We start from the raw sequence: 27,936 nt of genomic DNA, 5'->3' as shown, positions 1-27,936 counted from the left end.
AAAACAAAAAATAAATATAAATACTTTTTTTCTACATAGTGATATACGTACCTGATCAGTTCTTTTTTATTACTATTGTTATTAGTCGTTTAATAACTCTTAGTGTCGCTGTAGCATGACCTAGTCGTGCGAGGAGTAATAGATATATAATAGATCGATAGGGATTCGTAATGCCAGACCAGTAATGCCAGAAAAAACAAAGTAATCAGAGTGATTCTTTGTTAAATGAGTTTCATCTTTTTGGCTTCTAGTATTCATTTCTTTCTTTCTCCTGTTGGAAGGAGGGAAGGAGAGGGGAGGGAGCGATGAAAGCAGAAGAATCGTGAGCAAGAGGCAGAAGAAGAAGACGATTTAGATGACGGATTGCAGATAGGAACTAGTTAGCGGCAGTAGTAGGAGTGTTATTTAGCAGTCGAGGGGGGGGTCCAAAATAGTAGCCGGGTCCGGTTGCTCAGCGCTGGAGTTGGCAGAGGAATTGGAGAGTTGTAGCAGCAGTAGAGTGAGTAGGTAGTGGTTGGTTAGTCGTTGCGGAGTACGGTAAGGTAAGTAGTTTGTGTAGTTTGTAGTTAGTAGTGTAGAAGGGTCGGAGGAGAACGGGAAGCTCCCCACCAGCTTGGGCGGTGACTGACTGGGCGAGGATGCGATGCCGAGGTCAGGGCTGGCGAGGGGACATGCTGCGGGCAAGCGGGACGATGGCGGAGGCGGATTGGCTTGGCGGGCGTCAAGGTAGGTAGGGAAGTGTGTATCTCTCTAGCTGCGTACTCCGTAGATGGACTCCGATGCCTGCTCTGTCCGGGGTAACTCTATATATACTGGACAATGCTGCAATATAATAAATACTACAGGTTGATTGTTGTAGAGCAGTTATAACTTAGACCGCAAGAAGATGGGGGATGTGGTGTAATGTACATGTACCGTGGAAAGGCGCTTGTATCGCCGGTACCTGCTCTGCTGCTTCAACATTGCACTCTGTAATGTACAGTACATGTACCCCTCAATCAATCACCTACATTACATTTATCCACGCGAAGATTGTTGTATTATCGCGGCTGGTTTCATGGGCCTGTAGCTCGAGATGTATACGGAACCTGCAATATGCCTCCAAAAAGAAGGATATCCCGGGTAGAGGGAACTTTCTGCTACGATTGGGGGTAATTTACGCCGTATCGTATCACACAGTTCGATACAGAAATAAGTAATACTACAAGTCACATGACATGGCCACCAGGCCCTACTCTGCTTTAGGAAATAGGCAGAAACTTCGGACCAACCAACGTAGAAAGAAACTAGGAGGAACAAAAGAGGAAGAGGAAGAGGAAGAGAAGAAAAGAAGATAATCCGTGATATTATTGAAGTCCGGAAGACAGGCTAAACAGAAGAAACACTGCCAAGACAGTTGTAATCATTAGATATACACCAGCTGCAGGAGAATTCGTTGCCGGCTCTCAGTCTCTCTTCTCTCCAAAATTTGCTCAACAAACGACGTCATTCCCAATTCCCGTGTCTCGCCCATCCAGTCCAGCCTACAGCCTACAGGCTCCTTCCCCGCCCTTTCTCATGTGCGCCCGCTTCATACAAAGTCAAATAATGGACCAATCAATGGCCCACTAGCCGCTCTGCTGCTGCTCTGCTTTGAAAGTTTCGCCGAGTAGAATATTAAATATTGCGGGCAGAATATTAATGTTGCTGGCCTGGCTAGAGATATGATCTATTTTATGAATTCCCTGGTCATTTGTTCTTTTGTTTTATCCATCCTCCCGGTTAATTATGGCCTGTGTAATTGGTGGCTGATAACCCATTAGTGTTATGGTGCTATGTTTTATATTTTTTATATATTTTTTGGGGCATGTTCACATGTAATTATTCCAAATTTCTTTTTATTTCTCCTTAAAATTCCCCTCTGCATGTTTTGTAGCGTGCTGACCTTGTTACACCTAAATCTATCTAATGATAACCGTAGTGATGAACAATGCGGAAAACGTAGCATGGTATGATATAAGGATATACATGTAGAAAGTTTTTGAAAAGGAAAAAATATGCTGGTAAACCCTGGGACACGAGCGTATGTATATATTTCATGGGGGGAATAAGAAAAGAAAAGTTCCTTGCCCCGTCCCCTATCTGGGAAGTGGACGAGGTGGAAGGCCAGGCGGCGGACATCAGCGAAGGGAATGCTGGTGTTAGTAATTCTGTCCACTGCAGAACACACGTCACTTGCATAGGGCGGATATGGGCGAGATTCGCAGATGCCTCAGCTCTGCTGGTGCACTCCTTACATCCCCCTGGAAGTATGGAATGCGGCTATTTTGACAATATAATCTTGAATGATCTTGCTTCATATGTCCCCAGCAAGTTTCAGTATCATCAGCAAGAGCACGAGCGCCAGCACCAGCGTCATCGCACACCAGCAATAAATGGCCCTGAGCTAGCAGAATCGTTAAAATGGAACATGCTTTTGATCTAAATATCCCACATATACACGGTGTACACTCCACGGGCAACGGACGAAGGCAGTGGTCGAAGGGAACACATTTGGCCGAATGGATTTCCCGCCTCAGGCATGCGTGGCACTCCGACCAACCGTCTTTTCTCTGGATCTACCCGACAGCACGGAAAGGTGCACGCGTTCGTTCCTGATGTCATGTAGATCTGCATAGCCGAAATCCTGGGGTTGCTGTTGCCGCTGTTGCTGATGGTAATGAGCATGAGCATAATAAAATGCGGAATCATATAGGTATACATATAGTAAATTTTGATTTGCGTATGCCCTAAGATGAACGGGACGGTGGACGAGAGTGGGGTAGGTGTGATGATAATGGAATTGGGAGAAGTTGTATGTGGTTGGACGTGATGGTATGCTGACTGGTACGGTGCTGCGGAACTTTATTGGTTAGCTCTGCGCTCTGCCGTCCGGATGGTTGGTCGGTTGGATGATGGCGATGATAAATTCTAGTGAATGCTTTTTTTTTTTTTTTTTTTTGGTTTGATCGGTTGCCATTTTTGTTCGTCGTTTGGAAGTACATTCATGAGATTATCATTATTATCATTTATTATTAACTCCCGATTTTCCGCTTTCAATGATCGTGCATTCATGATCAGAGCCAGAAAATCATAGAATGAAAGGCTGGTGGACTATCAAAACACATTCCAGTGGTAGAGAGCACTGACATTCCTTTATATGAAGAATGAGCTCCTCATATGTTGGAGTCTGAAAATGTTAGGATGGGCATTCATACATGATTGTGCATGCCCTGTTTCACCAACTCCCTGCAGTTGGTGTTGGTAGCACGAAGGAGAGATTTTGGCACATGTTACTTGTTCAGCAAAACATTGTTCTAGTGATTTCTGTATATGTACAGTCTGTACAGAACAAGTCTCATGGTTAGTTCAAGTTTCCTTGACAGGAATAAAGATAATATAAATGAAGAGTTATATCTCACTTGTTATATTCCTTCCACCTGAATTCATTTCCATACATCTCAGTTAGTCTCTCAGCATTATTTCAGTTCCAGCTGTTATTTGGCTCCAACTTGGCGCTGAGTCTCCCTGTACCATAGTAAAGTAACAATGGGGGCTGTCCTAAATAACTCATTCTGGACACTGCATTGTACAGTCATTTCAAAAAACTGAATCGAAGTTGTGCATCACTCACACAAATGCAAGTCAGCCAGTCCATGGCGCAACGTCGTTAGGTTGGGTTTGCCCAGACATATACAGTTCCTTTTACCCCCTTGACGAGGGGGAACCTCAAGAAAGCGCAAGAATAATGATAAGAGAGGGGAGCTGATCAGTTGATATGAGTTGTTGCTAATAATAGCGCTGCATCTCGAAACCCGATCCATCCTTCTCTGCGCATCACTGGCGGGAACAGAACGGAGTTGTTCCTGAGGAATTTTTAGAAAGATGTGCACTGCCAGCCGAAAGCCGAAATGTGAGGGTGTAAAGCCCATTAATTAATTCCCCTGGTGTTTCGCCTGAACTGACCAGGCTCAAGCGGAAATATTATTCCTCCACCACGTTTTCTGATCCCATGAGGTCGCTGGTTGTGTCTGATGTCTGATCGCGCTTTTTATTAGAGGAAGGACAAGCGAGCCTGCACGCTGGCTAGTTCGATATAACGCCTAGTCCTATGACCAATGGCGTTCCTTTTGGGAATTGAAACTGCTCGTGGTTACCGGCTGTCCAGTGGGAACGCGGACGTCGAGGGTGGAGGAGGCCTTGGTATGCGGCTGAGAGGTTGTTTATCTCCCAAATAGGAAAGGCGGGTTTGAGGCCAAGCGGACGCCGTCTCGAAGAAGACCTCCATCCCATCTTTGTTTGTTTAGGGTCATGCAGCCACCAAACGCCAGAACCCCCTTTCCTGTCCTATCCAGTTCTGGTGAATTGCTTGTCCGCAGCGCATTCCTGACGAAATCCTGGGTCTGTTCTCATGCTGTTGAGACCAGTGGAGGGGGGTCGGAGTCGCAGCCTTCAGGAGAAGGGAAAAGGACATGGAGACACACATTATTACCCGCCAGAAGGCTTTTTTTCAATCATGAACAGCAGAGCCTGTGGGTCGCAGTCGATCGTGCAAAAGGTGTGATTGCAAAAGGTGTGATTCCGCAACTGTCCATCTGGTCGGGTTCGGAACTTCCACTCCCTCTCTTTGGCTCGAAGCATAGACCCAAGCAACAGTAACACCGCGCTTGAAGCAACAGAAAATGATACAAGGACCCCTTGGAAGTGAAGGAACTTCCTTTGCTAGCCAGAAATAATGATGTCCAGATGTCCCGCTTGGTTGGCGAAACTCGAGGCAAGGCCACGGCTGTGTGGGCTGTATTGTATGGAAGGTTGCTCGAAAACCCCAAAGATGGCTCAGATGCCCACCACAAGTTAGCGAGAGCATCCTACGAGCTTAGCGCTGTCAGGGTAGGAGGCTATGTGGACTAACAATCGAAGTACACCGCTGCCATTGGCACGAACCTCGTGTTTGTTTCCACTCCACATCCACTGACTGCGCTGGCAGCTTTCCTTCCTTCCCAAGCACTGGTCAATATGGGATGAGGCTCGGCAATACGGGCGTTGTGTTAGTATCCCGTTCTGTTTGATACCTCTTGGTGGAGTTTGCCCGCTTTTCGCATCTTCTCCTGTTCTCATCCTTCCTTGACCCTTTGGCTTTGATTCTCTCGTTTTTAATTCCAATAAACCCAAAGCTCAAGGTGAGTGTCTCACGGCTCCATTTTGATTTCTCAATTCACTTTTCATTTATTAATCTTATCCATAGTCCACGCCAATCGCCTTTGGCTCCCTGTTTTGCCGCCTTCATTCGTTTTCTGCGACCACGCCTTGAATCGACTAGCAACTGTTTCCTCTGGCAATTTCGGCCTACCCACGCCGACTATCAACCCGGCCTTGCCTTTGTGCGTAAGAGATCGTGCTCTACAACGCGGGCCGGATCTGGTCGATTACAATGGTTCGCTTGAGCTTTGTAGCGGCTCTGCTCTCCCTCGGGGCAGACGCCCTGTCGGACAGGTTACTCCCTCGTGAAACCGTTAATCTGATGGTTGATTCTTTCGGCATGTCTCCTCGCCCGACTACACCGCCTCTAGTCCCCCGTGGACTTCCAAAGGAATTAGCGAAAAGGGCGTCGCGAACAGCGATTGATTTCCCTGCTCCTGGATACTATTGTGGTTTGGTCAACAGTGATATTAGTTAGTCATAGTTGTTCCTTCTCAGAAATAAGTTTCGCAATTTGATACCTGACCTGCTAACCCATGCGATGTGAATAATCAGATAACCTGTTGACATGTGCGTATGCCGGGGCAAACTGCGTACAGTATGGCACGGCTGTTGGTTGTTGTGCAAGTTCGAATATCCAACAATGTACCGATATCGCGACCAAGTGTCTGAATTGGGAAGATGAATGCGATTCCTCTTGTTCAAGTGACCCTAGGGTCACTCGATGTGCAGAGACAACTAGGCCTTATTGCGGGACATATTTCTTCGGCGGTGGTAAACGCCTCTTTGGTTGCAGAGCATCGATAGGTGTCTCCTCGCAAGTTGTTCCAATGTCCGAATACTTTTCGTCGCGCTACGGACCCAATTATCACACCCTGGCATCTGGCTTAACAACATCTGTTCCCTCCCTCTCTATATCTGTCGGCTCTCCCTCTGCAACACTTCCAGGGACGTCCTCCAGCTCACCTTCGAACCCTAGGCAGAGCGACGAGGTAGGTGGAGAGGATGAACCTGAAATCGGCACCGGAGGCGGCAGAAAGAAGAAACTAGGAGGTGGTGCTATTGGCGGCATCGTTGCTGGAGTAATTGTAGGCGTTGGTGCTATTGTCGGATTTATTGTGCTATTCTATGTCCGGAAGAAGAAGAGCAATGCTGCTCCACCAGGCCCACCTCCGTCCGCACCGTTGATGCATGAACAGCATGCTCCTCACTACGGTGGACCACCGCCAGTGGTTGGAGCAGGATACTACCAACCGGAACAAAAACCCCAAGGAGAAGCGCCTCCTTACAGCCCGGGCTATGCTCCTCATATGCACCATCCTATCCCCACTCCAGCTCCTGCCGAAATGGGAGGCTCACCTGTCCATAACCCTCTCCAGGCGCAGTCGCAACCACTTTTGGGCCAATCAACTGAATATTACAATCAAAATCGCGGAAGTTATATCCAGCCTGGAAGCCTGCCTGCAGCCTCTATCAGTAGCCCTCCCGCAGCCGGCACATCCCCCCCACCTCAGACAGTGAGCCCGCACCAGCTGAGTGCAACGCACACCGGACCTGTTCCGGACAACATATACGAAATGCCTGGTACCGCACGATAATTTTTGTAACTCTCATGCTGGCATCCTTTTTTTTTTTTTTTTTTTTTGTGGAAATTCATCTCTTTTGGATCTGGGAAATACGTGTGGAATGGAATATCTTCACACTTGGAAGATTATTTCCTTATCCTCCCTCTATATACCTCGCTCCGGAATGTTTCCTGTCGACCTAGGAGCTCTGAATACGTTTTTATTTGACGTTTTATTATTTATAGGGCTGTGTTGAGCGTTTCATTATGTTTTACTAGTCTTGTGATGAATACCTTACCCTTACCTCTTTAAACTTTTCTCTTTTTTGTCATACCCCATTTATCGTATGTCTTTCCCTTACTAGTTATCATTATTACCCCCCCTTGGATGATTTCCGCAAGGAACTCATACATCTTCTCCTGTTCCCTTTTCCTTTCTTGTTTTCAACTACAGAATATATATATACTATATTGCAGGCCCAACCATTTGGGCGAATATACTGTTCTCGATGAAGCATGATGACAAGCGGAATGGGGCTTGTTCGAATCCATGGCGATGTATATAATATATATAGGAAACTCGCTGAAAGTCAACGGCTCTGAATTCCCAGAATGCGGATTCAACCCCCTTGTGCCATGATCGCATCAAGGGAGGCACTCGAGGTAATTCGAAAGCATAAACGATTAGCAAATATATATCTACATACCACCATGACAAATTTCCGAGAACAGATCTTTCCCGTCGAACCACCTCGCGCTCCCGCTTCTAACCATCGTCAGATGAAACAGCTTGAGCGATGTGATGTGATATTAGAAAATTTACCTGAGTTGGTATGTTTCGATACAAGCACTCGCCTGATCACTCGCTCGTCTACTTCTCTCCTTTTTCGCTTTTATCATATATATCATTTTGTCAGCTACTGGGGCAAAAGAGCTCAATCACCACCAGTTAACACTGGAGGAAGAGGGGCTGGAATACACACAGGAGAGCTAGCCTTGGTTGACACATTTTCCGTCACACTCAACCCTTTATGTAGTATTTACATGTATATATGTATTGCAACCCCCCGAAATCGTTCCCAGTTCTCAGTTCCGTAGCCCTGGATTTCTTTGATCATACCGATTTCACACGCGAGTGATAATAGAATGGCACCCGTTTATTCCTTCTGATTGACAGACTGATGAACCACTCTTAATTTAGAACCAGCCCACTGGGATGAAATGAGCATGCGGCGAGCAGATACGTACGTGCTAGACCCCTTTTAACTCTGTTACCTGTGCTTGTTCTATAACTTTAAATATTGTTTAGAGCAACGAAGATGAAATTTGTTAAAAATAAAGGATATTGAATAATCAAAATTGAGAATTGGAGGATAGGGGAAGATTAACAAAAGATTCCCCGCCAAAAAAAAAAAAAAAAAAAAAAAAAAAAAAAAAAAAAAAGGCAAAGCAAAACTACATAGAGAGGGATATCAAGTGCTGTAAGGAAGCTGGTTGAGGCAACTGGAAAGTGGGAATTGGGGAGTATGAAAGGCTAAAGCTTGAGGGGATTGCAGGTGAGAGAAGGATCGAAGGGTTTTTCACTGACACCATAACTCCAGCGAAGGAGCATCAGGAATGTCAGAATTAGTAAGTCAGATGGTTATTCGAAGATGGAATAGCCGGGAAAGAAATAGAACAAGAGGCTTGGACGGCTAGGAGACAAGGAGGGGAATGCCGCTGTGATTTTGGGAGGAGAACCGCGCGTAAAAAACCCCTTCACGAAGATAAGGATAATTTACGCCAACGCCGCCAACTGTGCGGACAATGTTGCCTTGTCGTACTTGACATATTTGCCCTTGCCTTTATCGATCTCATGATATCGATCCCAGAAGCGCGCGTACAAGGGCTCAATAACCGCTTGCACCTCCCTGGCCAACATACTACGCACCTCCTTCTCCATAGTCAATGATCTATGGCGAATAATCAACTCGTCGAAAGAAGAATTGAAAGCCTTAAACTTATCCTTGATGTTATCTTTATCCTTGGATGAGAGTGTTTTGACAATGGCACCGGAGTCTACTTGGCCCCCAGAGGTGGGACGTGCACCAGCTCTGCTGGTATACTGGACGTCGAGGAGGTGAGAGGATGGGTCTCGCCAGGCATCAAGATAGGTGGAGACTCCCTTTTTGCGCCATAATTCTAGTCGACTGCTGTTTTCCGGGGTGGAGAGGTAGCGGGATAGTTCACTGCTGTTGCGGATTGAGCGGTCGACAATGCACATGACATTTGCCAGAAAGGTGCCGAGGATGGGTTTGGCGCGATGCACGGATCTTGCGCGGGCTTCCAGAGCGGAGAGCAATGCTTCGACCACGTCGAGGATATAGTGGGAGAGGATGGCAGAGCTATCGGGACTAACATCTAGTGGGGTGGTGTTGGGTTTGCTTGATGGTTTCCAATTTCCGTCTCCGAGGGATGTGAGGATGGAGGCTAGTGGTTTGGAATACGCCGTTAGGGCGGATAGTGAATTCATGACTTCTGCTACAAGGGGGACGGCAGCACCATCGGGGGGTAAAACAGTCACAGCTGCGGCTTTGCGGCGTGTTTCTTCCAGCAATTCAGACAACGCTAACTTGGCAGTCTCGCGGATCGGCCGTAGGGCTTCGAAAAAGCGGGTTTTTAATTGTTTAGTGGCTGAATCGAGTCGATATGAGAGCCCAGTGACTATCTCGATTATTTCAAACGCAAGGAAACAGTCTGTCATCAAGTTGGCTTTGATATACATGTTTAGTTCTCGTTGGGTTTTTGAGAACTCCGCTATCGCTGGTCTACTGGTTGCTTGGAGCGCCTTTCCTTGCTCTTCTGCAGGGAATATTTGGGAAATATTCTCATGCTCTGCCAGGAGCATACCCTCGAGACCGCTAGCGTACATCCCTATACCGTTGGTCCCTTGCCGATATGGGCCATCGCTTGGTTTCCGCTTGGCTGTGTTGATAGATGCAGTGGCGAGGTTTTGCAAGCTACTTGTGATATAAGGAGCGCGAATATCGGCGTATATCCTGATAGCGGGATTTTCTGTTTGTCCAACTTGTGGACCATGGCTTGCGGCCGAGCTGATCGCGGCGCAGACAGGCGAGAGCTCCAAAACCGTCTCACTCGGAATAGTGGGGAACGGCAGTTCTATAGGTCTTTTGAGTGGTATTCCGGATAAGCTAGGGTCATTGGTAGATGCTTACGTTTTGTGATATAATGCAATGGTTCTACAGTGGCGACATTCTCTCGTAGAGTTCCTTTGAACATCTCCTGAAGTTTACTGCTTCCGGTGCTAAGCAAGGTGCTAAATTCCGACACGGCTTTCTGATTCGAACGAAGGTTTGTAGAGTTTAGATCTGAGAGTGCACGATCCAGTCTTTTCAGAGCCCCCAGATATTGGGCCAAACCAGCACTCCGGGGCCTAGAGAATACGTTAATTATTGCCAAAAAAGAGATTGATAATTGATCTAAGCTGACGGCTTACCCAGCCCGAATAATAGCCTCCTCCTTCCCCTTGACATCTAAAGGCTGCCGAAGTCGATCAATAGCTTCGTTGACTTTATCTATGTTTGCATTTGTGACCTGCAACGATTGTGTGTTGCTGTAGATTGGCCCAATGGCATCTCTCACCACCTTTCCACTTGTTTCAAGGCGAGACATGGAACCTTGGATCTTTTTGGTTAGGATGTTCAGCTTTTCAAGATTTGCGTAAAGCACCTCCACCTCCGCACTCTCTTCTGCGTGGACCGTGTTCCGCATCCCGACCATGGCTCAGGTAAGTAATCTGCGCCCTGGCAATCCTAGGTGAATGCGCCCTGCTTGAGGATTCTAGCGGCGTTTTCAGCCAGCAGACGCTGTTCCAGGAAACAAAGAAGAAAGTTTTTAAAGCATGATCAATAGTGGCAATAGGGAATGTGCTGTATGTAGCACAGATAGCGGCTGTTACCAGCCCTATCTATGGTTGTTGAATAAACAAGCGGGATCAGACAATGATATCGCCGAAAGACGGCCACTAGTCCATAAATGGAACCATCGGAATAAATATAGTCCGAAGTCACTATCACGTGCATTGCGTCATCCCGCTGGAGTCCTAGAATTTAAGAATTCCAGGTTAGCAGAATTGTTGAATATTTCGCAACATTCTGAGTATTCTGCTTCCTAGCTAGAGTCGTGGTTCATGAATTACATAAGATAGTAGAAGCCGGTGGTGTCCTCGTTTCAATGGGCACTGCTAGAGCTTTAATCGCAAGATGGAGACTGCCTTTAACGTGGACGGCGCTTTTTGCAGCTGGAGGGTCCTATTATCACTCAACGGGAATACATTCGATTAAAAACAACTCAGATCGGGATTGTGGCACATGGGAAAAGCAGGATGATTCCAAGGATACTCCGCTGCCGTTAAATCAGCCATGCAAAAGCTCGAGGATATCACAGGCCCCTCCTGATACGTCTGGCAGGACACTCTTGCAGCCACACTGGTGAGCGATCGCCTTGCCAAACCGCCCAAGGAGCTGCCAATCGAACTGCCAACGTCCCAATCTGCATGGGATACGTTCACCTCGAAGATCAGTGTGGCCAAAGATTCTTTTGTGTCTCCGAATTGGCCGGAGTTAATCAAGCAATATGTCGCGCCGGCATGGACGGCGCTGCTTCCCGCGACTATCCAAACACTCCAACGAGAATTAACAATGTCGGAAGGGTCTTTGGCCGACGAGATCTGGTCGGAAGCTCAAGATGCTGAATTGAATCCCGAGATTACTCGGGAAGCCCGGGTTCGGATCGGCGAGGGTCTATGTCGCGAAGAGAGGTATTTCCAATGGAGGCGTAGACAAGCTATGGTCAAATCGCTAGCAGCTTATCTTGGCTTAAAGGAGAAAGATGTCCATCCCGACGATATACCTACAATTGCCATGTGTAGTTCAGGTGGTGGCCTACGCGCCCTTGTCGCCGGTACAGGCTCTTTTCTTGCCGCGAAAGAGGCAGGGCTTTGGGATTGCACCATGTATACTGCTGGTGTCAGTGGGAGCTGTTGGCTGCAGACGATCTACAATTCGTCATTAGGGGGTCAAGATTTTGGGAAGGTAGTGCAACACTTAAAAAAGCGGCTTGGAATTCACATTGCATTCCCACCCGAAGTACTTAGACAACTGACAACAGTCCCAACTAATAAATACCTACTGAGGGGCTTGGTTGAAAAACTGAAAGCCAGCCCGGAGTCCGAATTTGGATTGGTAGACATCTATGGTCTGCTCCTGACTTCTAGGCTTTTAGTTCCGACTCGAAACCCGTTGGATTTACATGATCGCGACCTTAAGCTTTCGAACCAGAGAGTTTTCATTGACAATGGCGCGAATCCTCTCCCAATATACACTGCTGTGCGCCATGAGATCCCTCCCGAAGATACAACTGTACCTGGTCTCTCTATGAACCTCATATCGGATGAGCCAAAGCCAGAGACAAAACAAGAAACATGGTTCGAATGGTTCGAGTTTACCCCGTACGAATTATTTTGCGAGGGGTTCAGTGCAGGAATTCCCATGTGGGCAACTGGGAGGCAATTTTGGAAAGGCCTAGACGTCCCCACTTCTAAAGACTTCGCCGTACCGGAATTACGGATCTCAGTGTTTATGGGTATCTGGGGGAGCGCATTCTGTGCCACTCTTGCTCATTACTACAAAGAGGTGAGGCCAATTTTGCGAGGACTTGCCGGATTTGGTGGCATCGATGCCGTGCTGGAAGGGAAGAGTGATGACCTGATTCGTGTTCACCCTTTCGATCCTGCGTCGATACCGAACTTCGCGCTCGGGTTGAAGGATCGACTTCCAAAAACGTGCCCAGAGTCAATTTTTACGGACAAAGAGCTCCGTCTTATGGATGCTGGAATGAGCAACAATCTACCTATATACCCTCTTCTCCGCCCCGGCCGCAATGTTGATATGATAGTGGTTTTTGATGCGTCAGCCGACATTAAGGAAGAAAACTGGCTTTCGGTCGTGGAAGGATACGCGCGGCAGAGAGGTGTCAAAGGGTGGCCAATTGGGTCTGGTTGGCCAAAACCAGGAACAACAGCTATAGAAACCGCGAAAGGCATTGAGGACGCTTCGAGTAGCTCAGTTAAGGAATCAGATGAGAGCCTCTTGGTTGCCAAAGAACAGAGTCGGGAACCAAGCACCAAGAGTAAAGGGACACATGTGGGGAGCAGAGGAACCACTCTGAGCCAAGATACTACGGGATCATCACCAAACCCAGAAATGACCGATCTTGGTTACTGTAATGTTTGGCTAGGGACGACCCAAGAGCAAACATCCACAACAGAACCTCCGCCATCCAAAAGGCTGTTCCATTTGCCTCTGCAAGACGATTCTGACTCCGACTTCAGTCTTATGCATCCTGATGCCGGAATTGCGGTTGTCTACTTCCCACTTTTGAAAAACCCTGCCGCTCCCGCGGTTAAACAGGCCGCACCCTCAACTGCTCCAATAAGTAGCTCGGAAAACGCAAATACATCTCTAGAGCAATCGGGATCTGTGGAGCCGATAGACCCTGCTAGCAACGATTTCATGAGTACTTGGAATTTTGTTTACACACCAGAACAAGTCGATGGCGTTATTGGGCTTGCCAAAGCCAACTTCGCGGAAGGTGAATACCAGGTGAAGCGCGTAGTGCGGGGTATTTACGAAAGGAAGAAGAGGGCCAGGTTACAGAGGATACGGGAAGGAGAGTTGGAGGGCGTGCGTCTCACTTGATATTTGTTCTGCTGGTGCTACCCCTTTGGTTTTAACTGTCCAGATAATCAATACAATAAGTTGTTGGCGCAAGCTATTGGCATGGGATATCCATCGGAGGAACTCTGGACGTTTAGACCATGTTTAAATTACACATGTAGGAAATATAATAGATTCATTGGACAACTGTTAGTCAATTGTATGTACATGTATTTAGGGCTGAAATTTTTGAAAGTAGTGATGACTAAGCATCATGGCCTGAAGAACCACTTTTGCGCAAGCTCAAACGTTTTGAAGCCATTCCTCGACATCCAACCAAATCATGCCTGCGAGAACCATTGTAGCTGACGGGTTATGGCATTGCCTCTGTCCGTCCTACAAACAGGCACCCTTGAGGTGGCCCAACTTCCCAAGGCGGCTGAAACAATATGTCAATCCCCCCGTCAGTACCTGCTCCGCCGCCCGATCCTTCACGCGAACGAGAGAAGTCGCTCTGCTCTCCCCGGAGGTGAAATCACATCTCGAAACGGAAAATGGCGCGCTGCCTGGGAAGTATGATCCAGAAATACCAGGCGATATAGACCAATATTTTACAAAAGCCCCGCGGAGTAAACATTTCCCTCACAGAACCTTCAAAGATTACACGCATTTGGATTGGTCTATTCGAATGAGAACAGATGGACACATTGAAAGGGCACTACGGAAGACGGTCGAGGGAATCCCGAATTACAAATTGACCATGAAATTAATGAGGGAGCTTATCCGGAGACGAGGCTTTCAGCCACAAACATGGCACTACACCGTGCTGATAACGGCTAATACCGATGCGTTGATGGGATGCTCCAAGCACGTCCGAAGCCTACTAAAAGAGATGGAAGAGAATAACATACCAATTGACTCGGCGACTCTCCATGCAGTATTGAAGGTATCGGCCGCCCCTTGTTTTAGAGATGCCCTTCTTCTCCTCGTTCTCAGAAGATTGATTTGCACCTATACTAATGCCGGAGGGCAATCAATAACCAGGTTCTCGCGGTGCACCCTGATTATCTCTTACGCCAGAAAATCCTTCACACCCTACGCGACCGCTGGTTGACAATTTCGCCTGAAGGATGGCATAATATCGTAACTGGACTCATCCGGGAAGGACAGTTTGAGATGACGCTGGACCACATATCTCGCATGCAAGCCCAGAACATCCCAGTCGAACCATGGCTCTACAGCCTATTAATATATAATCTGTGTGAAGTCGAAGACTTCGACATGATCTTAGAATTGATGGTTAAATGGATAAATAGCGGAAATGAGCTCTCACCAAACTTGTGGTTTCACATCCTCGTCACAGCCAGCGAGTCATTCCACGAGAAATGCGTCGGCTTCATATGGAAAGAGCGCGTGCAGCCCGGCCTCATTAATCCGCCTTACGGGGTCTGCAGCAACATCCTCATAATGACGTCGCGGACAGGTAATACATGGCTAGCCGGCGAAGTTTTCCGAGTTTTACGAGAGCGCCAGGGCATTTTCCTACTAGAAGATTATAATTGTCTTGTCGACACTTACCTCGCCGCAGACGACCTTGACTTTGCTTTGCGCGTCCTCTGCACTGCCCAAAAGGCCACTTTTCAGCTTGGCGAGACAGCCACACGGTCGATCTTCACCTACTGCATCGAAAAGAGCATCCGGCCGCGGACCGTCTGGCAGACGCTGGCAGATATGAAAACGAAAGAACGCCTCAAAGTGCCTTTGGTAGCTGTAAACGCAGTGATCGAAATGGCGGTCCACCACAAAAGCATGACCGTCGCTCTAGAATTTTACCATGAGTTAGCTAACGTCTTCGAACATCGGCCCTCGGCCACAACCTTCAACCATCTTATCCGCGGTTGCCGCGTCACAGGCGCGCACGATATGGCAAATTTCTTTGTGCAGGAGATGGTTCTCCTGGACGTCTTCCCGGACCGGATGACATATGAATACCTGGTACTGCTCTGCGTAGATGCAGGACGGTTCCGCGAGGCACATAGGTATTTCGTTGAGATGATGGATAGCGGGTTTTCGTTGACACCTGGGTCGAAGGTTCATGTTCGCACGCGATGTTTCAATTCTGATGATCAGTATGCGAAGCTTTTGCAGTACGATTCCGAGATACGTAAACCGATTTCTAGACGACCTACGGTTCGTTAATAATATATATCGTATAAGATGGAGAGCTTAGAAGAAGCTAGGGGGAAACAGATCCGGATGCGATTGTAGGATATTGATGTGGTACTTACTATAGTAGGTAATAAATACATGCGGGAGCCTTGTAAATAACGATTTTTTTATACCCGAGAAAATTCTTTTTCACTTTCTGAAAATTATCCTTTCAATTTCGCCTTGTAATTGTAGCTGCGTTGTGTTAATTGCTGGAAACAAAATCACCGAAATCGCAGCAAAATTAAAATGACATCATCGGCGCTGAGCAAATTGAAAGGCTAACCATTTTCAATTGACCATCGCAGTCTATATTAGGCAACATCTTTGCCAGTTGATAGCTTGCCTAAAACAATGCCTCAATTTATAGGATGCCCCAAACTATGTATCCAGTAACTTGACATAGAAAACGAACTTACATTCAATAATTGATCCCGGCGATCAAGTTACCTCGTGAAGCTGCTCCGTTTTTTTTGTTTTTTTTTTTTCCATGGTGTGTATGCCCGCTGTTAAGAACTTGTGCTTACCGGTCCAATTGATCGGCAACCGGATGGTCTCTTGAAGTAAATTCATGACTCTTTAACCGACTAATTTCATTGACTGGATAGTAGGCCTCCATTCTCCGCCAGATAGTTGCGGGCCCTCGACTCCGTCATCCCGAAGCTGGTCTTGATTTATGCTATGTGACGGACGAGAGTACGTCAAAGCTATCCCATTACATTTCAGTACTGTGTCTTATCAAATACTGATTTACTTTTCCTAGTAATTGTCACTTCCGGACCTTCCTCTACCTATCCCCGCCGTGTGTACCGCAACCCTACAGACTCCCTCGTCCGTTTCCTAGACCTCAAACACGGCGAAAATTGGGCAATCTGGGAATTCCGGGCGGAAGGCACGGGATACCCAGATGAAGAGGTCTATGGTCGTATCCACCATTTCCCATTTCCGGACCACCACCCACCGCCCTTCGCACTTATTCCACATATCATGGCTAGCATGCGGAATTGGTTGCTAGGGGATGGGGGTAATATGGGGGAAATGGAAGGTGAGGTTAGGGATGACGAAGGTGATGGTGATGGTGATGGTGATGAGAGGGGGAAACGGGTGGCTGTCGTGCATTGCAAAGCTGGCAAGGGGCGGAGCGGGACGATTGCGTGTAGCTTTCTGATTAGTGAGCGGGGGTGGGTAGCTGAGGAGGCGCTAAGGCGGTTTACAGAAAGGAGAATGAGAGCGAGGTTCGGGGAAGGTGTGAGTATACCCAGCCAACTGAGGTGGGTGGGATATGTGGATCGGTGGACGAAGGAGCTGGGGAAGGTATATGTGGAGAGGCCTGTGGAGGTGTTGGAGGTGCATATATGGGGGTTGAGAGATGGGGTGGAGGTGGACGTTGAGGGATTTATTGAGGAGGGGAGGCGGATCAAGTGTTTTCATCGGTTTCATCGGTGTGAGAAGATTATAATGGGTGGCGAATGGAAGGGGTGTGAGGATGGGACGGGGAAGGTGAAAGCTAGGCCGACGCCAGAGGAGGACGATGATGAGAGCACGTTGAATGATACCGGTAGCCTAACTATCCCACCAGATACGTCACCGCCGCCCATACCTTCAGACATCGCTCCGCCATTCCAACCCATCACCACACCGAAACCCTGGTCCAAAATGTTCCAAAGCGTCCTATCTACCTCTACAGACATGGAAACCGTCATTCCAGCCATAATCCTCCGCCCACAAAATAAAGTCATAATTCCCACCTCAGACGTAAATATCAGTATCGACCGGCGAGCCCTGTCCACATACACTAGTTGGACGATGATTACATCCGTTGCGCACGTCTGGTTTAATGCATACTTCGAAGGTGGGCATGCGTATGATTCTGGAGTCTTTGAGGTGGACTGGGAGGCGCTGGATGGGATTCGAGGGACGAGTAATAGGGGCGTGAAGGCCTTGGATCGGCTGAAGGTTGTGTGGAAGTATGCGGAGGTGGAAAAGGGACCAGAAACAGAGGCTGGGGTATCAGCTACTGCAGGGAAAGTTATTCGGGAGCCAGCGCCAGGAGAGCCTGTTACAGAGAGCCATGCGGCAGATTGGCGAGGTCGGGAGCAACAGGAGCAAGAGGTTGTTGATCCCAATGCTCCAAAGGAGGAGCTTTTGAGGAGGTCCTTGTAACCTCATTGAGCCTGTGCGGGTTTCGAGGTTGAAGGACCCCGGGGGGTGGGCGCTTCTGAGATAAACCTGAGGTGGCAGATGTCTAGGCTTTGGGGGCTGATGACGCCATTTCGGAAGGGGGTGATTACAAGAGAGATTCATAAACGGGAACGGTTCTGACCCTCGGCTGTACTATATATTATGCGAGGCGTTCGGGGAGTCGGCAGGGGATGCATTAATGACATAGAAAAGCCTGAAAAAATGTCCATGCCCGCTATAATTCGGATGATACGGATGTATAGGGAATGAAACAATTGTCCATGTCAGATAGAGATAGATGAGCAGTCAATACATCATGATCACTTTCGAATATTAATGTTGCCTAACAGGTCCATCGATATTGTAACCCGTCTCAGGAAACGCTGGCGTACCCGCCGGGGCCGACTCCGTATACATCAGTTACGCAGAAGCTGTAATGTATCAGCTAAATGCAGCCAGAAAAGAAAACATGATGCTCATTTTTGCACATAAATGCATATATCCCCCTTTAACCCCATGCCGACAAACGCCGGATGATTTTTCCCAGAAGAGTAATAGCCATGCATAGTGGACATATCCTTGAAAGGGGATGCCCAAAGAGAGCAGGTCTCATATTCATTAAAAACACATGCGCGCACAGAGACACACGGCCTCCCTATTGACTGGGTATCAAAGCAGACGGACGGATATGAAAAGGAGTTATGACAGAATATCTCTGAATTCAGTTGCCACCTCTTCCCCTTCCGCGTCCCCTACCACCCCGGGCCCCACCTCTCCCGCGATCTATCCTGCCACCATCCCCGCGATGTTGTTGACCACCACGGGCACGATTCGACGGCTGGTTCTGCTGCTGGTCCTTTGCTAGGTCGACGACTTCTTCAGGGACTCGTAGGTATTTGATCTAATGATGTTGAGTTAGCCCAGATCTATACATATATGTGTGTATATATATTAATGCGAGTTGAATTGGTGATAAGAGGCGTACATTATTCCCCCTCACATACATCTCAGGCAATCTAAAAAAGCGGTCACCTTCAGGGCTTGTTTGGACGACTTCTCTGAGGATCAGGTTCATCCAGTTGTCGCAGTTAACAAGGTGGCCGTTGAGGGTTTCGCCATTTTTCAGCTCGACGAGCATAGGATGGCCTTGGGCAGCTGTTAAAAGGCCTAGAGGGAGCTGGATGAAATAGAGGCAAGGGTTAGTATAGGAGTATCTGCTGCTATATGGTTGTTGACAGGGCCGGAGGCGAGGGGAAGAATTGCGGAAGGCTGGGCAGGGGGGTTATGAACATACCATGATCAAACGATGCCCATCCAACTCAGTATAGATCAGGAAGAATGCTCTCTCAAGTCAGCCAGCGCATTCTCTTTCTTTTCCTGTTTGATAGTTACAATTCACGTCCAGACAAACCTCCGAACTTACTAATCCTGTAGCTGGAACATGGTTAATCCGAATCTGCTAGTTGCAAGCTGCGGACAATTAGTCATCCGGGGGATACGATACGCAGCCATGAGAGCTGAGCCTCAATCCAACCTGTGCTTAATTGACCGAGTGTGCAGATAATGTTGGAGCAGAGATACACAAATAGAGTATCTCCGGAGACTTGCCGCTGCTTAACAATGGTCAATGACTGAGCGTGGCACCGCGCTATGATCCAATATGCATGTGCGCGCCTCCTCCCTGTTGCTGTGGTTTTGCTCCTCCACGTTCGCACTCTCCCATGTCATTCCACACGGAAGGAGATCTTTCGACGATGATGAATATACAGGCAATGATGATCTTGTGCAGACATGGTCAGGTCAGAGTGATTTCTCTTTTTTATTCTACACTGTTAGTTATAACATCTGAAACTAACCTTTGTGTCGCCTGTAAATATATAGATAGTGACGATAGCACTTCTGTGAGGTTCGCGTCTCTATGTGACAATTGCTTTGGCTCCATTGATATCAGCTATGTATGTTAATAAATTTCTGCCGCTTCTTCTCTATCATAAGTAAGTTCTGATCTTCGAGATACCAGATATTTGAGATTCGCATCTCCAGCACACAATTTGCCTGTGGGGAGACAAATGTCACCCTCAATCATCGGGGCCTGGACCTCGTATGGCATGGCGACAATGGGATCGGTTCCGGAATTTTCCCTGCTAACATGACCAGCGGATATCAAACCCATGAATTGTCTCTCAACTACCTCGGGTTTTGCATATCTAGCCCTCAAGGTGTTGGAGCGCAATACACTGCCCAAATACTCACAGTGACTTTCCAGCCAACAAATCAGATAACGGACAATGATCGTACGTCGGGATTCGCGGTTTCGTTCAACTCAGTTGGAGCTCCCCGGATATACCATCTAGTGGCATCTCCTATTGAAATTTCAGACGAGAATGCATTTGACTCATGGGTAGACCCTCTTGACCCTTTCAATTTACCGATCTCTACGGACAAAACCGCGAGCAGCGACTACATTCTGTACGATGACCTTAAAACCTTACATTCCCTTAAAGCCCAGGCCCAGGAGCTGCAGGAGAAGATTAAATCCAAAGAACAAGAAATCCGAAAGCATCTACTCCAGGACTGTAAATCCATGGCAATGCGGCTTAAAGAGTGCACAAGTTTATCTTGTTTCATCAGGACCTCATTCGAAATAGTTCCGGACGCATTTCGCCTTGTAAAGCACCAATTTGGCCCACTCCCGTCTTCTCTCTCAGGCAGTCCATGTCGCCCACCTCCAGATGCCTCATATCAAGCCCCTTCCTCCCAAGACACAGGATCACCTTCCAACAACCTGAATCCGAACGCGCTCTCAACACCGCAATCCACTCCATCTCCAAATCCCTCTAGCTCTACTTCCACTCCTCAATCCACCACCATCCCAACACACCTGACCAACTCTCCCCCTTCTAACTACTATGACGATCTCCCCAACTGTCACGATCAACATCCACCTAACCAAAACTTTCCCCCTAAGTGTCGCCATGTCCTACATGGCCATAATATCCCTAATAGTCACGATATTTCTGTTCGAAACCCTTCCATCCTGCTAAAGGACCTTGCAATAATCCTTCTAATCGCCTCTCTTTTTGTCGTCCTCATAAAACACTGCCGCAACTCCCCCTCCTGGCTGCGGCGACGTGTCGATATCGCTACCCGTCGCGAGGAACGCCGTACGCGGAATGCGTACCTAAATGCCGCGCGCAGATATAGATGGCGTCAGTGGTGGAACAATCGTTTTGGGCGGGGCAGGGGACGGGAAGTGGAAGCTTCGAGACATTCGCAGCAGGGGCGGCAGCAGGAACGGAACATGCTTATAAGGGTTAATGAGGAGTGTGGGAACGGAGGCGGTAATTCTAGTAATATGACAGCAGTGCGCGAAGAGGGAGCTACAGGAGCAGGAGAAGGAGGAGGAGAAGCCATTCAAGCAGAGATTCTCGGATTCCGTAGGGTTCTCGAGTTCGTGGGCGAACTTGTCCGGCCAGATTACATGCATTTTAACTATGACGACGACAATAACAACCGCAGTAGCGATAATTCGCGCCGTCGAGGAACTGGTAATCAAGGGACCGGGAGCTATCAAAGCGATATTTCCCAATTACCCTACCCCGCCACAGCTCCCGGTGTTGGTGTTGGTCGCTCGTCGACGCCAGCGCCATCGTCGGTTGCGCCGTTGACTACCACCATCTATTCGCCGCGGACAAGCACAGTGTTGAGCATCGAAACGGATTCCTCACTTACATTGGATAGTTTGGATCCCGAGACGGCGACGATGTTCAGTGGGTAGCTGTACAGATTTAAGAAAGAGAAAGCAAGGGGTTTCCTGGATATAACGATTTTTATATACTTCATTTTATTTATTGATGTATTACTTTGCTGCCGGTCTTTCAGACGTAGCTTTTATTCCGCCCCATTGAAAAGAGAGGGCTGGATGGAGAGCCAAAGTTCAACTCTGCCTTTACTTCGCTTCCCTTCACTTCCCCTTTACGTTCTTGGTATATCCCATTTCCTACTAATATGGAGTTCTAACATTAGCCCTAGTTTGGTTTCTGGTTGGGACTACCTAGGTATCTATTCACTTCCTAGGTTTGTCCTGGTAATAAGGGGGGGTGTTGTCCTTTTCCCTACGGCTGTATTTCATGTTTTCTTCTAGCCCCTACCTCTGATTTTTCCCCCGTTTCCCCTCTTATTTTAAACCAACTACTTTTTTTATCTCTTCCCTTTTGCGATCACCCTCTTGTATACGTCTCACTGATCTGGATGCCATATATCTTAATGTTTGACTTGTTCATACTTAATAGAAAGTCGTATACTCCGTACGTTAGCCGAACTCCTCCAGCAACTCAAAACGGAGTAAAAGCCCGACGCCGTATCTCACTGCAAATGCCATCACATATTCCAAGTACGGTGTAGATGACAAATGATATGCGTTAGTTGCATCTTCTGCACCTCACGTTGTCTATTTGATTCTGTATATTGCGTATGTATCGGGCTACTCCACCTTCACAAACGCTACCATTTCACTCTACTCCTTGGCATAACTGTCTCCTCCCCCAACAATTGCTGTTCCCCAGTAGCTTTAACAGAAAGCAAGAAAGTCGTCCTATTATTAGAACTTAACTGCCGTTGAGCTCAATTTCTGCAGTTGATAGACAACTAGTTACATGTACAAATATAACATGCGCCCGCGGTATGATGGATGCAGATAAAAATGAAATAAAACAAAAAGGAAAAAGAAGAAGCAAGAACAACTCCGACTACCCTCCAAACATTCCACGAACTATAACTCATCAATACATTAGCGAAATGAAAGAAACAAACAGGCATGGGAAAAAGGGTAAACCCCATGAAAAGAAAATAATACAAAGTCGAGAAAAGAAGAGAAAAAAATAGAGCACGTAACACAGGACTAGCCCCTCAAATCTTCGATTTCTTCGTCGAGGACGCATCCCTCACATTCTCTACTCCCCCCTCTGCTGCTCCCGCTTCTCCACCACCATCCCCGTCCCCGTCCCCGTCATCCTCATCCTCGAACACAATAAACTTCCTCTTCCCCCTCTCCCTCACCGGCCCACCTTCTCCACCTCCAAGGCACCCATTTTCCCCCTCCCCCTCACGCGCCACCCGCTTCTCAAAAGCCTTAAGCAACCCATCATACCCCTCCTCCACATTCCCCACCGTCTCCTCCAACTTCCCCAAGCGCTCATCCCTGTCCAACTGAATCAACAAATCCCGATGCCGCTTGTACAACCGCTGCTTAACAAGCATGCGCCACCAGTAATACCGCCGATCATGCTCGTTGGGCGCGCGCCATTTCTGCACGAGCAGGCGTGCCGTGAGTGTGCTACCTGTCCCTGTGCCGCCAGCACCCAAGCCCATGCCCATGCCGCTACCGCGGTGGGAGGCGGGGATTTGACTAAGGAGGTACATTTCGACGATGTGCGCAAATTGGACGGGAGCCAGTTTATATTGGATGCGAAGGTCGTGGAGGGTGGAGGTGGGGATGAGAGAGGAGGTGGGCATAAAGCGGGGACGGCGTGCGCGGCGGGCTTTCTTCGTCTCGGTGTCTTTACTGTTGTTGTTGCCAATTTCGTTGTCTGGCGGATACGGGTCGGCGTTTATGCTTATTTTGTGTTTGAGGAATTCTGGGACGAGGGTTTTGTAGTCGTTTCTGTCGCGGAGATAGTCGAAGGCTTCGTTGGGGTCTTCGACGGTGAGTTCGTGTAAGGTGGGATCGGCGAGGCAGGCGGAGTGGATTGTGTGGTAGAGTTGTGAGCCGTGTCCGGATTGCTGATGGGGGTGCAAGATGAGAAATTGGGCGATGCGGAGGCGGGCAGGTAGTTGGGCGATGGAAATTTCTTCGGCGTAAGGGAAGGGGATGTCGATGACTTTATGGCTTTTGGTGTTGCTGGGTTCAGGGAGATAGAAGTACCATCGATACGTGGTTGCGAAGCCTACGAATGAGTATGATGGCGCGTTAGGGGTAGGAGGATCTATCTTCTCGTAGCTATTACAGAAAAGAAATTAGAAGTTAGTACGAAGTCAATTGAATAGTCTACGTGGACATCAAGGTGCTTACACAAAATAGACCGTCCATCTCTGTAGAGTCCATTCTAAATCATCCGTTGTAATGGGGGTGCCTCCCTCAACGAAGAAAGAGACGAATATTTGTATGCGATCGAGTATTGTCCGGATTTCCGGGTCGATTAAGGAACCAGCCCAGATTTCATAATACCTCTGCTTGCTTGTGTAGCTGTGAACAAGCTTTCCTGGGGGCTTGAAGTCCTTCGCAGATTCATCATTTAAAAGTGATTTTTCAAACTCCTCTAAAGATGTGAATGAAGCTATAAGGGTGGGAGACATTAGTCGTACTATCTTGAACCTGCGATCGCAAGAGTGGATTTACATTTTGGCAGCCAGGGACCAAAAGTCTTCAATAAATCCACCGGGGCTACATCTGCAACCGTCTTGAATCTCTCATCGTATGAAATATGTATGTTTGACCGGAGATCATGCGCGGAATAGCGCAGTCGAATGCTCAATCCCTTGTAGCCAAATATTGTTTCCTCCTCGCCAAAAATTGGGTATGTAAACTCGGGCCGGAATGTGGAGAGCGCATTAAGTTTGCCTTCAGCTGGTTGGATCATGGAGATCTGGATGGCATTGTTGGCATCGCAAGTCCCTAGATATCGCGAAAGAACACAGCAACCGGTTAGTAAGCTGGTCGTCACTTTGGAACCCCAGGATGAAGATTTTTACCACTATCAAGTCGGTAGTCGGAATGGCAGGGTAGGTTGCTTACAAGACGATTGGTTCTCCATTTCGCCAATACTTCAGTTGGCGGACTGACAGCCGGTTGGCAATGTGTAGGCTTTGCGATAGGAGGGTGGGAGTGTTGACAGCAAAGGGTCAATATCAATTGTCAAATTATCCCAAGTCAACAGTTCAGTTGTTTGAGCACATCGCGTTCTTTCCGTCGCGTCGAGCTATGAGGTTGAAGTGCCGAATTAACTTACCTATTTGGGCTAGTTCGGCAATTAACTAGTTAAAGGATGGATGAGGTAATCCAAAGTCATGTGATTGCTATGCCTAAATAGGCAATTGTGAACGGCTGGTGCAAAAGAGTTGGAGCTTTGCAATTTGACGAGAAAAGCGTGGGATGAATTTATATGGCCAGGGCCCTTCTAGACCCTGACGCACTGAGACCGGTCGCTGTTCGAGAGCTTTCCTTAAAAACTGTGAACCGCAAATCAATATTAATAATAATAGCTTCGGGCTTGGTAGTAGGCGCGTTGTGACGCCTAGCCTCCAACGCAGACCCGCACCTTAAATAGGCTCAACTGGCTGGCCGCAAGTTCGCAACGCTAATATAAACCAAACCTGTCTTCATCCCCAAAGGCCAAATTATGCCCGCCCGATCTCAATGTTGTCTAATCCATAAAATTAATACTGAGTATATATAGCGGAGAAAAGAGAGAAGAATTCGGCTCTCAATTTCGCTGTGGCATTTTCCTCCTTTTCCTCCTCATTCCCCCCTCCGCCCGTCATCCCTCGCTGCGATCCAGTCCTCGACTCAAGGGCGCTCTTCGCGATGGATAGATAAAAGCCGTTTATATATCCGAAATTGGTCGAAATAGTCCAGATCCCCTCCGGTCATAATGGACGGGCTTTTCACCTTGCTCAGCCTAAGCTTGCTAATGGCGATCGTGTAAGACTACCTCCACCCGCACCACTGGCCCCAAAAATATTTTACTGCTGGTGTTATTTCTCGAACAACAAATCTCATTTCTTTTCTATATCGTGGTTACAGCTCCTTCGTCATTGGTTCACTCCCGCTCTCCTTCTCGCTCTCCTCGTCGCAGCTACGCCTTATCTCCTCCCTGGGCATGGGCGTCCTGGTCGGCACATCGCTGATCGTTATTATCCCTGAAGGAGTCGAGACGCTCTACAGCTCCGCCGTAGTATCGCACACACACCCCAACAAGAGAGATGTGAACATTATCAATGGGGGAAAAAACCATGCGCTTGATACACGCTGGCAGCACCCAGCTATCAACACCCTTGTTATCCGGAGAGACACATCCCAATCGGAATATACAACAATGGCAGATTCCCCAGAAGCAGTAGACCCCGGAGAATCAGGCGAAGGCGGAAGACTGCGCATCCTAGGAGACCACAAGAACCACGACAATGACAACACGCAAGCCAAGGAAAAAGACGGAGCGAAGCCCAAACCAACCTCACCACACGCTTGGGTCGGCATCGCCCTCATAAGCGGCTTCATACTAATGTACCTGATCGACACGCTCCCTTCTGTAGCCTCTGCATCCTCAAAACATCAACAACGCCCCTACCACATATCACTAGATAACCTAGGCTTCGGCCTCGGCCTCGCTTCCTCCCCCTCACGCAACAGCGGCGGTCTACTGTCAACCGCTACCGCCAGCAGTGCAGCCCGTCATGACTTCGCAATCACAACTGGCCTAGCAATCCACGCTGCGGCGGACGGAGTTGCTCTCGGCGCATCAATATCCAGCACCAGCCTCAGCTTCATCATCTTCTTGGCCATCATGGTACATAAAGCGCCAGCCGCGTTTGGCCTCACTACAGCATTGTTAAAGCAAGGGCTATCGACCCGTGCGGTACGGGGACATTTATTGATATTTAGCCTAGCGGCTCCAGTGGGTGCGTTTCTTACGTGGATTGTTGCTAATACGGTTATGGCTGGCCAAGCGGGTGATGAGCTGGCGACACGGTGGCGGACGGGAGTGTTGTTGTTGTTTTCGGCGGGGACATTTTTGTGAGTATTTTTATTTCGTTTTCACTGTATTATTTCTCATGAGATGGAGGGCTTTAAAGGCGTAAGGAGCAAGTTCTAATCAGTTCGCCATACATAGGTACGTCGCTATGCACACGATGCATGAAACGGGCGCGACGACTGAAATGTCCAGACGGGATTCAACATATGCCAACGGATACGTAGTGGATGGTCGGGAAAATTCACAAAGAACCCAGCAAAAGTCCATGAGAGACTTGACCGCAACTGTTGTGGGGATGATTCTGCCCGTATTCCTACAGATTGGACATGCTCATTGAGTTTGGGGAAAGAAGAACGTAAAGATTTTTCTCCCATTCCTCCTCCTTTCTGGCTCTGGGCGTAGGAGAACCTATAATAGCCATACAAACATTTATGGGAAATGGGAAACGGGAAGGGATCGGCCCATCTTCCTTCCCCTGCAGATTGACCTTCGTCTCGGAGCCATTGTTAGAAAGTTGCGTCACTATCGCCAACCGCCACAGCTGTGCCATCGACACATAGCTGCTGGCCGACCTATGCGGCACACTAGTTAAACAGACCTCCTTTGTTTTAAGGATGCCTTTTTTCCTGTTTCTTTAGGAACTTTATTAAGCTCCTCAGCAAACATGATGAATCTAAGGGGATATTATAACTCTTGATCTACTGTGTATTTTGCAAGCATAAATAAGAGAGAGTAAAAGACCAATATTTATCTTTAGATAGATAGGGGGAGATACCCTTCAGTGAGAGCGTTTATTTTCAGAAAGATCTACCCTTGCATATGAACTTTTGCAATCATTTTTTCCTTTTCCTGTCTTCTTTTGCTAAATAAAGCGTTAAGGTCCAGCGGCAGTTATAGACGTGTGTGCTTTTTCTACTTCTTTAATTTAATTTATTCTATCCTTGTTTTCGTACTTGTATATTTTCATCTTTGTCTGTTCTTTCTTATACATAATGTCTTTTTAATAATGCTATCACGCCTCGGGAGTAATTTTTGCATTTTCCTCTTGGAGTTCGTTTTCTTTTCATGATCTAATTGCCTCTTGAGTAGTTGGATTATGCGCTGGGGCCGGAAGATGCCATGCACTAAATAAATGAATGTATGTATTTGGAGTAGTATGTGCTCGACACAACCCGCAGATGGCTGCACAGGAAGTAGCCGTTGATTCCTCTTCTTAACACCTAGTAATGCATTTGCTGAGGAATCAAGCTATTAATTTTAATTTTATTCTATTCTATTCTATTTGTTTACTTCTTATGCT

General features: G+C 47.7%; 9 protein-coding genes across 10 annotated transcripts; 6 read left to right on the top strand and 3 right to left on the bottom strand.

Moving 5' to 3' along the window:
- Nucleotides 1-1,328: 1,328 nt before the first annotated feature.
- BDBG_05686 (uncharacterized protein) lies at nt 1,329-2,464 on the top strand (the record flags this gene model as incomplete). The annotated part of the gene is made up of 1 exon (XM_002624132.2): nt 1,329-2,464. The coding sequence occupies exon 1, from the start codon at nt 2,078-2,080 to the stop codon at nt 2,462-2,464; it is 387 nt and encodes a 128-aa protein (XP_002624178.1). The 5' UTR covers nt 1,329-2,077.
- A 1,678-nt stretch (nt 2,465-4,142) lies between these two features.
- Nucleotides 4,143-8,174, top strand: BDBG_05685. Of its 2 annotated transcripts, none has more exons than XM_031722265.1 (3): nt 4,143-5,198; nt 5,264-5,690; nt 5,773-8,174. In XM_031722265.1, exons 2-3 carry the CDS (start codon nt 5,450-5,452, stop codon nt 6,813-6,815), a joined length of 1,284 nt encoding a protein of 427 aa, XP_031579106.1. In that variant the 5' UTR covers nt 4,143-5,198; nt 5,264-5,449; the 3' UTR covers nt 6,816-8,174. The 2 variants fall into 2 exon arrangements, with proteins under 2 accessions (XP_031579106.1, XP_002624177.1); XM_002624131.2 differs by having other exon boundaries at nt 4,143-5,065; nt 5,773-7,951.
- Nucleotides 8,175-8,201: 27 nt separating this feature from the next.
- On the bottom strand, nt 8,202-10,805 carry BDBG_05684 (exocyst complex protein exo70). Its single transcript, XM_002624130.2, has 3 exons — nt 10,278-10,805; nt 9,997-10,214; nt 8,202-9,940 (listed from the first exon to the last, which is right to left on the bottom strand). Exons 1-3 carry the CDS (start codon nt 10,559-10,561, stop codon nt 8,559-8,561), a joined length of 1,884 nt encoding a protein of 627 aa, XP_002624176.1. The 5' UTR covers nt 10,562-10,805; the 3' UTR covers nt 8,202-8,558.
- BDBG_05683 (phospholipase A2) lies at nt 10,683-13,539 on the top strand (the record flags this gene model as incomplete). The annotated part of the gene is made up of 2 exons (XM_031722264.1): nt 10,683-10,712; nt 11,251-13,539. 2 exons carry the CDS (start codon nt 10,683-10,685, stop codon nt 13,537-13,539), a joined length of 2,319 nt encoding a protein of 772 aa, XP_031579105.1.
- Nucleotides 13,540-13,840: 301 nt separating this feature from the next.
- On the top strand, nt 13,841-17,868 carry BDBG_17295 (uncharacterized protein; the record flags this gene model as incomplete). The annotated part of the gene is made up of 4 exons (XM_002624128.2): nt 13,841-14,443; nt 14,542-15,687; nt 16,317-16,401; nt 16,469-17,868. The coding sequence occupies 4 exons, from the start codon at nt 13,841-13,843 to the stop codon at nt 17,866-17,868; spliced, it is 3,234 nt and encodes a 1,077-aa protein (XP_002624174.2).
- Nucleotides 16,169-19,286, bottom strand: BDBG_05680 (small nuclear ribonucleoprotein). Its single transcript, XM_002624126.2, has 3 exons — nt 19,181-19,286; nt 18,872-19,063; nt 16,169-18,787 (listed from the first exon to the last, which is right to left on the bottom strand). The coding sequence occupies exons 1-3, from the start codon at nt 19,181-19,183 to the stop codon at nt 18,608-18,610; spliced, it is 375 nt and encodes a 124-aa protein (XP_002624172.1). The 5' UTR covers nt 19,184-19,286; the 3' UTR covers nt 16,169-18,607.
- Nucleotides 19,287-19,360: 74 nt separating this feature from the next.
- BDBG_05679 (uncharacterized protein) lies at nt 19,361-23,991 on the top strand. The gene is made up of 3 exons (XM_002624125.2): nt 19,361-19,685; nt 19,768-19,841; nt 19,907-23,991. The coding sequence occupies exons 1-3, from the start codon at nt 19,547-19,549 to the stop codon at nt 21,662-21,664; spliced, it is 1,971 nt and encodes a 656-aa protein (XP_002624171.1). The 5' UTR covers nt 19,361-19,546; the 3' UTR covers nt 21,665-23,991.
- BDBG_05678 (histone acetyltransferase 1) lies at nt 22,247-25,251 on the bottom strand. Its single transcript, XM_002624124.2, has 4 exons — nt 24,680-25,251; nt 24,284-24,559; nt 23,957-24,221; nt 22,247-23,884 (listed from the first exon to the last, which is right to left on the bottom strand). Exons 1-4 carry the CDS (start codon nt 24,696-24,698, stop codon nt 22,795-22,797), a joined length of 1,650 nt encoding a protein of 549 aa, XP_002624170.1. The 5' UTR covers nt 24,699-25,251; the 3' UTR covers nt 22,247-22,794.
- On the top strand, nt 24,930-27,895 carry BDBG_05677 (ZIP metal ion transporter). The gene is made up of 3 exons (XM_002624123.2): nt 24,930-25,585; nt 25,688-26,677; nt 26,775-27,895. Exons 1-3 carry the CDS (start codon nt 25,536-25,538, stop codon nt 26,971-26,973), a joined length of 1,239 nt encoding a protein of 412 aa, XP_002624169.1. The 5' UTR covers nt 24,930-25,535; the 3' UTR covers nt 26,974-27,895.
- The last annotated feature ends 41 nt before the right edge of the window (nt 27,896-27,936 follow it).

This window comes from Blastomyces gilchristii (assembly GCF_000003855.2).
Source record: "Blastomyces gilchristii SLH14081 genomic scaffold supercont1.11, whole genome shotgun sequence".
Lineage (NCBI taxonomy): Eukaryota > Fungi > Ascomycota > Eurotiomycetes > Onygenales > Ajellomycetaceae > Blastomyces > Blastomyces gilchristii.
This window is presented reverse-complemented; position numbering and strand designations above follow the sequence as displayed.